This window comes from Cyprinus carpio, chromosome B3, assembly GCF_018340385.1.
Source record: "Cyprinus carpio isolate SPL01 chromosome B3, ASM1834038v1, whole genome shotgun sequence".
In the NCBI taxonomy this organism is placed as follows: domain Eukaryota; kingdom Metazoa; phylum Chordata; class Actinopteri; order Cypriniformes; family Cyprinidae; genus Cyprinus; species Cyprinus carpio.
Window position 1 is genome coordinate 9425268 of NC_056599.1, and position 13145 is coordinate 9438412.

Here is a 13145-nt window from a genome sequence, read left to right on the forward strand (position 1 = left end):
CGCCTTCAGTGTCACATGTAACATCCAGTCTATCACATGATCATTTTAGAAATCATTCTAATATTCTGATTTATTCATGAGTGTTGGAAACAGTTCTGCTGTCTAATATATTTGATGAATAAAGGTTAAAAAGAACTGCATTCATTCAAAAAAAAAAAAAAAAATTCTAATATATATTTTCTTTACTATCACTTTTATCAATTTTAACACATCCTTGCTGAATAAAAGTATTGATTTCATTTAAAAAAAATAAAGAAGAAAAAAATTACTGACCCCAAATTACTGACCAGTAGTGTATATTGATATTACAAAATATTTATATTTTAAAAACATAGCTTCTTTTTTTTCTTTTTATTCATCAAAGTATCCTAAAAAAGTATCACATGTTCTGAAAAAAGTATAAAGCAGCAGAACTGTTTCCAACTTTGATAATGAATCATCATATTAGAATGATTTCTAAAGGATCATGTGACAAATGATCATAAAAATTCAGCTTTGCATCACAGAAATAAATTATAATTTAAAGTATAATAAATTTAAAAACAAATATTTTTAAATTGTTATAATAAATCTTAATATTATTTTTTTTTCTGTATTTTTGATCAAATAAATGCAGGCTTGATGAGCAGAATAAACTTCTTTCAAAAACATTAAAAATAGTAATGTTTCCAAACTTTTGGTCTGTACTGTATATATATATATATATATATATATATATAGATTATATATATATATATATATCTTAGCGATATCCTATTTACACAAAGTCCAAAAAGCATGTTTTCTTAGCGATATCCTATTTACACAAAGTCCAAAAAGCAACAGATTCTATTTATACTAAATAGTGGTTTATATCTGCAAATAGTGCAGATATTATCAATTCAGTATTGTAGTATATTATAAAACAGCATGCAATAATAAAGTATTGAGTGTAAATGATAATTTTTATAAAAATTATTAAATGGGTGCTGCCTTATTGGACCAATAGGGCCCTCCCTACACTTACCCCTAATCCTACCAGATAAATACTCATGACGCACTTTATTTTCCACTTTTTGCATATTTGCTTAATTTTTATTGAAAATACATACCTTTCCGATGTGATATGTGATGTGAAAAGGGATGAGAACAAGTTCGGCAAAAGGTGGAATCAAACTCGTGTCAATTTCATAAAAAGTTTCTGCTACGTGTGTGTGTGTGTGTGTGTGTGTGTGTGTGTGTATCAGTGTTGGGTGTAACGCGTTACTAAGTAATTAAATTACTTATCCACTGAAAAAGTAAACTAAGGGATTACTGCTCATTTTTAAGTAATTTAATTACAGTTACTTATAAAGTATTTGCGTTACATATAGTAAATAATTTCAACAGTTCTAAAATCAATATTGAATTTGAAATCTAAATTTACTGTCTAAAGCGTCTTTAACCCTCTGCACACCAGCGTGTTCACTTTCAGTTTTTCCTGATTCACAGAGAAACCTTAAATACTCAGAAACAGATAAGACTAAAATCAATCGAATCTAAAAAGGGCCTACTTTTATTTGTGTACACTGACAATAACAACAAAACATTGTGCTTTTGCAAAATAAACAAAACAAACAGGGTGCAATTTCTGCCGTCTATGTCTCTGTGAGCAACTTTCTACACTTCACAAACTCAGGGAATATTTAGCACAGAGACATGAAAAATGTCTATAGAAAGCTTGTGTCTACTTTTAAATGAATGAATTCAAATCGAAAATGAATATTATCTGATTTTGTAATCCAAAACAGTCTTTCCCGTATCTGAGCTCATTATATGCAGTCACCTGCGTGCAAACACCCTCATCTAGATACAAAAAAAAATTAATGTAAAAAAAAAAATTAAAATCAAGATTCGTCTAATTTTCATCGTTTTTGAAAGAAGTCCTGCTATGAGGCATTTACTTCAGAAGAACAGCGCGATCTGACACGACTTTATTCAGCAGAGAAGATCATTTATGTAATTTATACTTACCTACGTTAACATCTTGCCAAACTGAAATGTATTGTTTAACTTTTCTTAAGCTTTTTTGTTATTCAGATATGTTATTATTCAGAGTATTTCTATTTGTTAACCAAAGTAGTTTTTTTTTTTTTTTTTTTTATAAAAAATGTTGAAGTATTACAGTTGTTTTAAAGCTAAAAGGCTAAACTATTCTATGTTTGGCTTAAATTGAAAGAATAAAGAGTTTAATTTCTATTAATTTTTATAGGGATTTTAAGTTGTAGCCTAATTAGCGATTCGAATAATAAGTTACTTATTGAGTAACTAAGTTACTTTTCAGACAGAGTAATTAGTAAAGTAATTTAAATAAAAAATTGATGATGTAATTAGTAATAGTAATTAATTACTTTTTGAAAGTAACTTACCCAACACTGGTGTGTGTGTATATATATATATATATATATATATATCTATATATATATATATATATATATATATAGAACTTTCATTAATCATATTTTATCAAACACATGCTCCTGAACTTTCATTGATGATTTTTTAGCAAAGTCATGTTCTTTCTGCCTTATTTCCTGACTGCTGAATTTCTCTCAAGGACTTTTCTTGATTCTGATGTTTTCTCCCACAGGCTCATCATTCCCTGGCCATTTCAGCAGGTGTCTAAGACAGCACAGTGGCATCAATATTTAAACAAAGAGAGACAACACGCTGAGACACAGCAGGGGTTTCTGGGTAGCTGAGAGTTGGAGACTCATCACACAGGGAAGATGCGATCGGACAAGACTACAGCTGCTTGCCCAGTCACATTCCTGATTATGTCATCAGCACCAGACAATTAGACGGAATTGAAATCAAAGAAACTCCTCATATGTCACATCACTGTGATGCAGAGAAAAATAGTTGAAAGAGATACAGGCTTGTTGATGAACTGACAAATATGTTTGTGTTTAAGATGAAGAAAAAATCTCTTGGAGCAAGTAGTCCAAAAAGGAAAGTAAGCTAATTAAAGTAGTGAATCTCATTAAGAAAATTTAGTTCAACTCAACAAAAAAATACAAAAATAATATAAATAGTTCAATTCAACATAAAAATTCTACAATGATATCAAACAATATACATTTAACATTACTTTATAATTAAAATAATAGAGAATTTTTCACATTAAAAAAGATAACTGGACTTGAAATGTGCTCAATTACCATAACAATAATGGTGCCCTTTTTTTCTTTTCTTTTTTTTGATGTAGGTGTTAATACATTTTTTTTTTTTTTTTTAGATATTTTCCTATAAATAGATATATAATTCTTCATTACTTTTAATAAGACTTTCACCCAAATAAGCTTTGAAAAATGTAATTATGTAACACAATAGTACTTGGGCTCTTTGTCAGCACAAATGAGTCATAAGTTACATGAGCATGAATTACAACCCGTGATCCATTTGAGCTTATCCATTTTTTACCCAGTATGAGGTAATTAAAATATTTTAGTCATCAATTTGTCATCAGTCTCAAGTATAACTATAGATCATGAGGTCAAACCGCAACCAAGCCATACTGCACTACTTACAAAAACTCTAGAGTCCTCGTAATCGATTCATAATGAATCAGCCAGAGAGGCAAGAGGCAGATCTTGTCCCTCATTGACCGAGGTCTCATCTCTAGTCATACAGACGTTCTCCTCAGAGAAACCGCATTTCATGCGCCTGTGCTCTTCAAACACACAAAACACATCAAGAGCCTTCCAGCTCGGAGCGGTTTCACTACACATCTGAGCCCCTGGGTAAACACACTCATAACATATTTAACTGTATTTTGGTGCAAATTACCACCCTCTACACACAGCCTAAATGAAGCTGAGTGGATTCAAAGGGTGGAAATTCGGGAGAATACAACAAAAACCCAATAGTATGAAACTTCACTGGCGTCTCTGTGAGATAGTGAGCAGCAGGGATGGTTTGTCAAAAATGGGGCAAGTATTGATGGAGAACAAGACAGATCTAAAATGGGAGTTTAACCCCAAAACCCTCTGAGAAATGTTCAATATCACTTCAGGGAAAATATATAAATGCTCAGGGCCTCTAAATGTAAAAAATCAACACAATAAATGCAATCAATGACTGACTCATAGTGATCAGACACTTTAAAGTCTGGTAGTGTACGATAGCCAGTTTTTCTCTGTAACCATTTACATAAGTGTATGATAGTGTTTTAAAATCTGTTCAGATTTGTGTAGTGAGTTGTGTAGTGTATTCCAGCCTTAAGTCCAATGGACTTCTTTTATGGCGTTTTCTTTGGGCTCATCATCAGCCCTTGGTCACTTTGCTTTGGTTTACAGTGAAGAAAGAAAGTTCCATTGGAATGCCATGAATAAATAACAACATACTGTTTATTTTTAGGTATGCCGCTCACAAGTGTCAACTGGCTATTCAGAATGTCATTCGGTCTTCACAAATCCAATAAACCTCATTGTGAGCACCAGCCAAACTCTTATAAGACTGTCTGAGATTGACTCATATTTGCAACACAGATCAGTTCGATAAGAGAAGAGCAATGTGCCATCTTTAATACTCTTAACAGCTCTGCAAAGGAACATCTTTGCCTTGTGACTGGCTAAAATGGCTATCAAGTCAGTGTTACGTCATGTTTACTATGACAATTCAACATTTTCTTTACCGAAATTAAATTAATAAGCAATAGAGATAAAACATGACAGCATTTTTTTTTACCTTCAAAACTAAAGAAACCTTTCTCTTTTTTTCGACACTGACAAACCTAAGCAATATAAATCTGTCTTACTGACAAACTGCGCCATGAAGACCTAGTTCCCTTCTACTACGACGGTTTCCTGTTGACCTCTATCTCGGCATAAGACTAATGAAATCCAGAATCAATCCCTCCTAGACGCAGATGAGTCCTAGATTTAATACAGTATGCAATTAACTATTAATATTCCATCTTAACCCAGAACCCAGTGCTTATTTTGTGATCAAGACCGCAAAAGCTTTCCCTTACGGTCTACTTTATGTACTGTAGGTTATAAATGAAATGTGTTACAAGGTCTCGTTCATTTCTGGTTTCCTCATTCAGCCTCATTCACTAAAAATGACAAATCACTCTAATTTTACACACAGTCTGTGCTCTTCAAACAGTTTTGGTGTATAAGAAGTAAAGTGTCTCTAAAACATATTGTGTTTATCTGAATTTCTTTCCACTTTTATTTGAATAAATTGATTTGAAATGCCAATGAGAATAAAAAATACACCCTTTTCATATTTTTGACAGCTATATCCTCATAATTTCCCATTTTGAGAATGCAATTGTTGAGTTAATGGGCTAATATTTTGGGCAAATACTTTCCGAACAGTAAAGGTTCGGTTCTCCTCGAGTATCTTGAAGCAGAGTGGTGTTATGAATCAAACCTTTCTGTTAATGGTTATCCATATGCCACATTTAGCACTGTAAATCTGCCTAAATATCTTATGCACTCTGACATGCACTTAGTATGTTAAGGTTGAAATAACTTCTTAAAAGGACTGTTCACCCAAAAATGAAAATTCTGTTTTTATTTACTCACCCTCACATCGCTCCAAATCTATATGACTTTCTATCTTCTAAGCAATGCAAAAGAAGATATTTTGAAGAACACTGGGGTCCAAACAAAAATGAACCCCATTGAAAGTACCACAGAAGAAAGAATGTAAACAGGTTTGGGTAGGTAAGTAAATAATTACAGGATTGGAAATATTAGGTGAACTATCCTTCTAATGTAATGCAAAAATGTAATGCACATTTTTGCATAGTACAAACTTTGGTTACCAGCCCTGGGGTAGTTGAACCAGGCTACTTCACTTCTATACAATCACTACGTCACACACTATGCATTAACACAAAGCTTGCATTTCCAAAGACATCTCTTGGGCTTACCTGTGGACATTCATTTCTTGAGGTGGTCTGGTGGCTTTATCATAAGCCACTTTGGCAGAAATCCCCAGGATGATAATGAGGGTGATGACCCCGCAGGTGATGTAGACGGTGGTGTTGGTCTGGTCCAGCGCTGGGTCGTACGTGTCCCCTGTGGGTGCAGGTGAGGGCGGTTGGGTTTTGATCCAGTCGGGCGTGTTGTAGTTGGTACAGACTCTCTGATCCACTCGTTTGGCTTTCACGGGACAGCAGAAGCGCAGGAAGCAGCTCCCGCAGCAGTACCGGTGGTCGGTGTTGTTGCAGGAGAACTCTTTATCGAACTGACCGCTCACGTCGTAGTAGCCGAGACAGGTGTCATGATCACCGACAATGGGCGCCTGGACTTGTGTGATCCGTCGGGATGCCACTGTCGGAGCAACAGTGCTGTTGACCTCCTTTATTTTGGGGGGTCTCTTTGGAGGGGGTTTGCTCCGCTTGGCCGTGGATGCGCTCAGGACGCAAAGTGGGTCTAGATAGACCAAAAGAAGCAGGAGGTGTCGTATCCCCATAGCTTCAAGTGGTGATATGCGTTTCTCCTCTTTTTAGAATTTCTTCAAACCGGCACTGACCCGCTTGTCATGCACTCTTGTGGGTCCTCCATTCTCCATCTCTGCGTAGCATCATTTCAACAGTCTTACTCCCTAAGACTCTCATTCTTTAAGGCATAAGTGCTTACAGAGTCAAACCAGCAATTACCCAATGCCCATTTCACGTTGAGTGGATGGAATGAAAAGGTTTTCAAACTTGAAATCTACTTATTCAAGACAGACTACATTATGCTTATCTGAAAAACAAAATATGAGAGGGAAAGCAATGAAACTCTTCTCAGTTAATGTCCGAAAAAGCTACAGTCTAGATGATTTCAGCACCATGGACAGCACACCTCTCCTAGTTCAGTTTGTTCCAGCAAAATTCATTATATGTTCTTGACAGAAACAAAAATTCATACTAAGTTAACACAAAGACTGTCAACACTACTTAAAAAAAGCTGTCAAACAGCATCATATACTGCATAAAATATAGAGATATTAAAATAAATCTAAATCTCTTTACATGTCATCAGTTTACACGTTCACGTTCAAGAATAAACAAATAAACTGAAACTGAAATTAAATTAATTAATCAAATCAATTAAACATACAACAGTACTGACGTTAAATAAAACAAATAAATTGATATGTAAAAGCGGGGATTTCCGTCAAGTAAACCTAAACGTGTTTCACGTGGTAACGTTCAAATAAACAGGTTTTAAAAATAAGATTTAAAATAAATTAATAAAGAACAACGTAGGATGACAGCAGCAAGGGTCATTTTTAAAAGCCATGTCGGTTAGACCTTTCAAGATAATGTCTGCACATTTTCACTTTTACAGCGTATAGTAAAGCGAGTACATACTCACATATTACATTACAATCTACTCATGTTATCTCTGAGCTCCGACATTCATTCATGAAGAAGATAAAAAGTGGCTTCAACAATGCAAAAAAGGACAGAACTTACGAGTCCAGTGCGCTCGACTCCGGGATGTCCGTCACTGCGCCTCCGAAACGAACAGAACTGAAAGAGAGCTGCTCCTCCGCTCCGCTGTGACCCGCCTCTCTCCCTCTCTCTCTCTCTCTCTCTCTCTCTCTCTCTCTCTCTCTCTCTCTCTCTCTCTCGAACGTTGTTCTTCTACAAGTCAGACAAACCCGTCTCCGGTAAACGCACGCACACCTGCAGGCTTGAGCGACCTCTCCTACAACTGCATTAGTGTCATGGACAGCCTTTGAACACACGAGACATGTTCTTTGATCAACATTCCTGTCAGGAAAACACAGAACTGTACTTTCAGTGCAATCTAGTGTAATAAAAGCAGCAAATTATCATCAGATTGTAAGAATGTACTGTTCGGCTGTGATTTCACGACTCTTACAAATATGATCATCCATCGATGAACGAACACGGCCGTTGTGACCGTTAATTTTGGAATTTTGCAAGCGCGCGAATTCCTGTTAAGGACTGGATGGCGCATGCAAATATCGGAGCAGGAACAGTGCAGTGCAGTTCTACCCTGATTTAAAAGGGTTATATGATGCGATTTAAATTTTTCATTTCTCTTTGGAGTGTTACAAGCTCTTGGTGCATAAAGAAGATCTTTAAAGTTGCAAAGACTAAAGTCTCAAATCTAAAGAGATATTCTTTATAAAAGTCAAGGGGCAACCACACACCCCTAAAACGGCTCATTCTACCACGCCCCCACATCTCTACGTCACTATGTGGGAAGATTTGCATTACGCCGCCCAAATGTTCACGCAAAGAAAGAAGGTGTAACGTGTATGCTCTCTGTTGCCGCAGCTGCCATGTTGTGGAGTCGCTGTGTGTTTCGTTGAAGTGAAACTTTGTTTGGTCTTCCAAAAGAGGACATGACAAGAAATCAGTGGTAAATTTGTATTTCAACACTGTTCCAGAACAGTTCAACACAAATATTCCGATGTGTGCTGCGCATTTTAGGGAGGATGAGTTTCCTGAAGTTTCCTGTTTCTATAAAGTTGGGCAGTTCAAACTTTGCAAGGACAGTCTGGCGTCTCTGCCTCACAGCCTGTAGGTAATGTTACGTTCTTTATATTTAAATAATTTGTCAATGATGATTCAAACACGAGTTTGAGCAGTAGAGTAGCCTTGTTGTATGTTGTTTCTCAGATCACAAATGCAGACATGGTTTTATGTTTACGCAGCGTGATACGCAACGCAACGGGTAAAAAGACCAGTAATAATAATCAGTAATTATGTCCCCACTGGATGCACCAAATGCCTCATTTGTAATGGGTTTTATTGGTTTTGTCTCGTCTAGTGATGTTCGGATTGCGAACAAATCTTTCTATTTAACCGGATCTTTCTAGTGAACCGGTCGAACCAGTTCACCAAATCTATCTGAATAGTTTGAAATGTTTTGCGTCTCCAGTATGCACTAATCCACAAATAACTTAAGTTATTCGGTTTATAAACGTGCCTTACACCCCCTCTGATGCGAAATAAACCAATATCCCGAGTTATTCAGTTACTCCTAACAGTACATTGACTGAACTGCTAAAAGAGAACCGATGATGGGATGTGCACAAGCAGAGCAGCTGGACTGAGTCTCTTGCTGCTGGCCATACTATGTTAAGGGGTGTAACATATCCGTCACACGCTTGAGGCATTCGGCCAATCACAATGCACTGAATAGCTGGCCAATCAGAGGACACCTCGCTTTGTAAAAATCAATGCGTTTCAGAAGGCGGGGCATAGAGGAGAAACTATAATGTACATTATATGTTAAATAATGTGGTTTTTTTTTTTAACCTTAAACTGCATAAACACATTGCACATTTTTTTTTAGCAGCATCATATGACCCCTTTAACATTATCAGCTGTATAATAAACAAAAATAAAAAAACACACCTCAATATCCAATAAGTAAAATCAAAAAAAAAACTAAAGTAGTCAATCACAGTTCAGTAGCCTATAGGGGCCATTTAAGGGGCAAGGTTATCTGAATTAGCCTATTTGTAGTGCCACTGACAACCACTTCTGAGTGAACCTGGATGTTCAATATGAGAAAAATCTAAGACAGGAATTGATTGGATTGTGAGAAGTGAACATTCTATGCCAGTAATGAGCCAGAAGTGGCCTAGTTTTCATTATTCAGAATATAATTTCTCTTTTTTTATTTATTTATTTATTTTTTTTTTTTTTTATTATCTGGTAGAAAATGAAAGGGGCATTTTCTGGTAGTTTTCGTGAGATTCATCCAACCAATTAACTACCCATGAAATCAAAATGATAGGTTTGTTGTGCAAGCCCCTGACCCTCAGCTTTTCCCAATCCCTGGATCAACAAGAACATACATAGGAACAGTATGCAATGTGATGCATCATCAAATGTGACTCAACTCGTTCGATATGCTGTACAGAGCATTGAGTTCAGCTGAGATTTGATACTCTACGATAACAGAATAATTAAAGACTGGTAGATAGATATAAGACCTAGATTTAAGACTTCTTCAGAAGTCAGAAAGTTCAGGAAAAGATTATGAAACCCTGACTCATCGTTATTGGGATGAGTCTTGAACTTGGATGTGTTGGACAGCAAAAAAATATATAAATATCAAAGAGAAGAACATAATGAAGAGAACATTAAAATGAAATTCAGACTGTTATGCATTCTAGACGTCTAAAGGAGTGAATAGAAAAGGAAATATGCTAATAAGAAAAAACTAATAATAATAACATTTTGTTAGGAATAATAGTTCATGTGCTGTTAGGAACAGATGGTAAAATAAAGATTCTCCCTCTCTCTTTTTAATCCCCATCAGACAAGTAAACATGAAACTTAAGTGTTCAAGCTTAAATGCATTAATTGCTCATAAAGGCTCAATTTTGTGATATTTTTCTCATATTTTATTTTATTTTATTTTATGGGGGGGGTAGGCCTCCGGTAGGGAATCCATGTCTTTTTGTAAGAAAAATATCCATATTTCGAAAGTAATAAACACTTTTATCTCACTTCCAGTATCTGTCATAAGCGGAAGCCGTTCCGGCGGGTGATGCATATGTGCAGCGCGTGCGCCTCTGAGATATGCTAGTGCGAGTTTATTTATAGGAGCAAAGGAAGTAAAGTTTCCTTACTTTAGCAAAGGAAAACCAGTCTCCTCTTGGTTTATATCGAAATCCTCCAACATTTTTCTTTGCAAATCCTCGGTTTGTACTTCTAATTCGTGACCGGCATTTTGTTTTGTTCTCTCTCCGCATTCGTCACTAATCACGTAACGCCAACGTAATGACCCTGTCAGCCAGAACTGCTTTTGCGTATGACAGATACCGGAAGTGAGAGAAAAGTGTTTATTACCTTTGAAATATGGATATTTTTCTTACAAAAATGCATGTATTCACCCCCTGGAGCGGTGTGAGGCACGTTTTATTATAAATGCGCTCGCTTTATTTGATGACTTGTGGAATGTTCAACTGCAACACCAGCTCACTGTAATGATAGAGCTTGGAATAGCCAGGACAATTTTTTTATATAACTCCGACTGGATTCGTCTGAAAGAAGAAAGTCATATACACCTAGGATGCTTCGATGGTAAGTAAAACAAAGTCAAATTTTCATTTTTGGGTGAACTAACTCTTTAAAATAATAATAATGCTGTCATTTTAGTAGAAAACTGACTCCTGTTTTGTAGCATGTCTCTCAAAAGTAAAGTGCGCGTGTAAGTTGCAGACACTGTTAAACCAGGAAGAGTTTGAGGAACTTGTCTCATTTTCTGAGCTCTTTGGTCCGAAGGTTTGCAAACGAGCGCTGTCTTTCTGACAATCAGCATGTATGAGAGAGACAGACGCACAGTGGGAGGAAGGATTGTCCATTAGATTTTAACTGCTACCACCTCAGAACTGCGACCTCAGCAAAAAATAAAAAAATAAAAAATAAAAAAAAGGATGCCTGACAGGTAACGTCAGCGCTGACATTGGCTATGGAATTATGAGGCAGAAATTTCAGCTCCCTGAAAAGACATAATTAATCACAGAGGAATATTCAGCTGTGAAGATGGTGCGCCCACACAAGCTGTTCCTCCACGGGACCTCCTATAGCTGCATACACTGCTGGACTGTAAACATTTCAGCATTGATAACTGCTTACCGCTTGATTGATAAACTGAGAACACTTGCTGACTAATTCAAAAGTTCAAACTTTGCTGATGTCAGACTTCAGTCTTGTTGATTACATGACTACTAATTAAAGCAACCAAGCCACATATGGGGGAATGGTAAAGTGATTTAACCACAGGTTCTTACAGAAGGTACGACATGAAAAGGAGAGCATGCACTTTTAAAAATGAAGGTTCCAATGGGAGGTTTACGAAAATCACTTTTATGTTTCCTAAAGAACCCCTCATTAAACAAAACAAAATATGTAAAGAACATTTAAATAATTTAAAGATTCTTTTCTTGAGCATAAAGAACCTTTTATGAAATGGAAGGCTTCCATGGATGTTAAAGGTTGTTCATGGAACCACAGAAGCCAAAAAGAACCTTTATTAAGCCGTTAAGAGTGTAAAAGCATAGACATGTATAGATGCCTTAATAGCAACTGTTTCTATGGGCCGCTATACGTAAGCCATCCCCCATATTGTAATAGAGTAACTTGATTACATTAAACATAACAAACAACAAACATTAAAAAAATCAAAAATCACACAAATTTTAAATACATTTAACCTATAGTATGGTTAATGATGTCAAACTGACAGTTCCAAGATGTCGGACGCTTCTATGTGTTTTTGAGCGGTCAAATGGGGCATCTCTATAGTACATAACTATGTGTAAAACACCCTTTACTATGTTTTGTGCGTATATTAACATGGCTGAAATATTCCATTGCCCATTACAAATCTACGACCATGTCTAGGAACCAAAATATAAGAGAATGTTTTCCATTACATTATAATTTGATGGATAGTTTGCAAGATGCAAGATTACTTTTAGATTACTTTTGACAACACATTAAACACATTTAAACTTAAGAAAAACATTAAACACATTTAAACTTAAGAAAAAAAAAAAACGACAATTAAGTGACATCTGGGAGCATGCAAATGTGTTATTAAATTATACTGTATAAGGAAATATTATGAAATATTAAGTTTTAATCTCAGGGGGACTTCAAATTAATATTAAGTCAAAGTACGGTTACAGTTTATTTTAAGAACCCATTTAAACTTTAGAAAAGAATTAGGGAGCATCAGTAAATTATGAATAATTTAATGCCATTGTGAATAATTAGTAATCACATAATCCATAATAAAGTTAACGGTTACAGTTTATTTTAAGGTCAAATTCTCACTATTGACAAACCATTAACTATACGACTTTTGCCTCAATAAACTCCTAATTTGCTGATTATTAATAATTAATAAGGTGGTTGTTAAGTTTAGGTATTGGTTGGGATTAAGGATGTATGCAGAATATGTGCTTTATAAGTACTAATAAACAGCCAATATGTTAATAATAGGCATTCTAATAAGCAACTAGTTAATAGTGAGAATTGGTCCCTATACTAAAGTGTTACCAAAGTAACTGTAATCTGATAATAAGAATTTAAAAATTTTATATAAACTACAGTAATTACAAGTACTAAATTTTGGAATCTGATTATGTAATCACTGCTGTTTGGAACTGCTAATGCAAAA

At 35.4% G+C, this 13145-nt stretch overlaps 1 protein-coding gene across 2 annotated transcripts in view; it reads right to left on the minus strand.

Moving 5' to 3' along the window:
• Positions 1–7588, minus strand: part of LOC109097892 (protein shisa-6-like) — an 89499-nt gene extending 81911 nt beyond the window's left edge. For both annotated transcript variants that reach the window (XM_019111507.2, XM_019111509.2), the window contains exons 1-2: positions 7442–7588; positions 5906–6725 (exon numbers count right to left, since the gene is read on the minus strand). In XM_019111507.2, coding sequence (XP_018967052.1) covers positions 5906–6450 — 545 coding nt within the window. In that variant the 5' untranslated portion in view covers positions 6451–6725; positions 7442–7588. The remainder of the gene's footprint in view (positions 1–5905; positions 6726–7441) is intronic.
• Positions 7589–13145: the final 5557 nt, after the last annotated feature.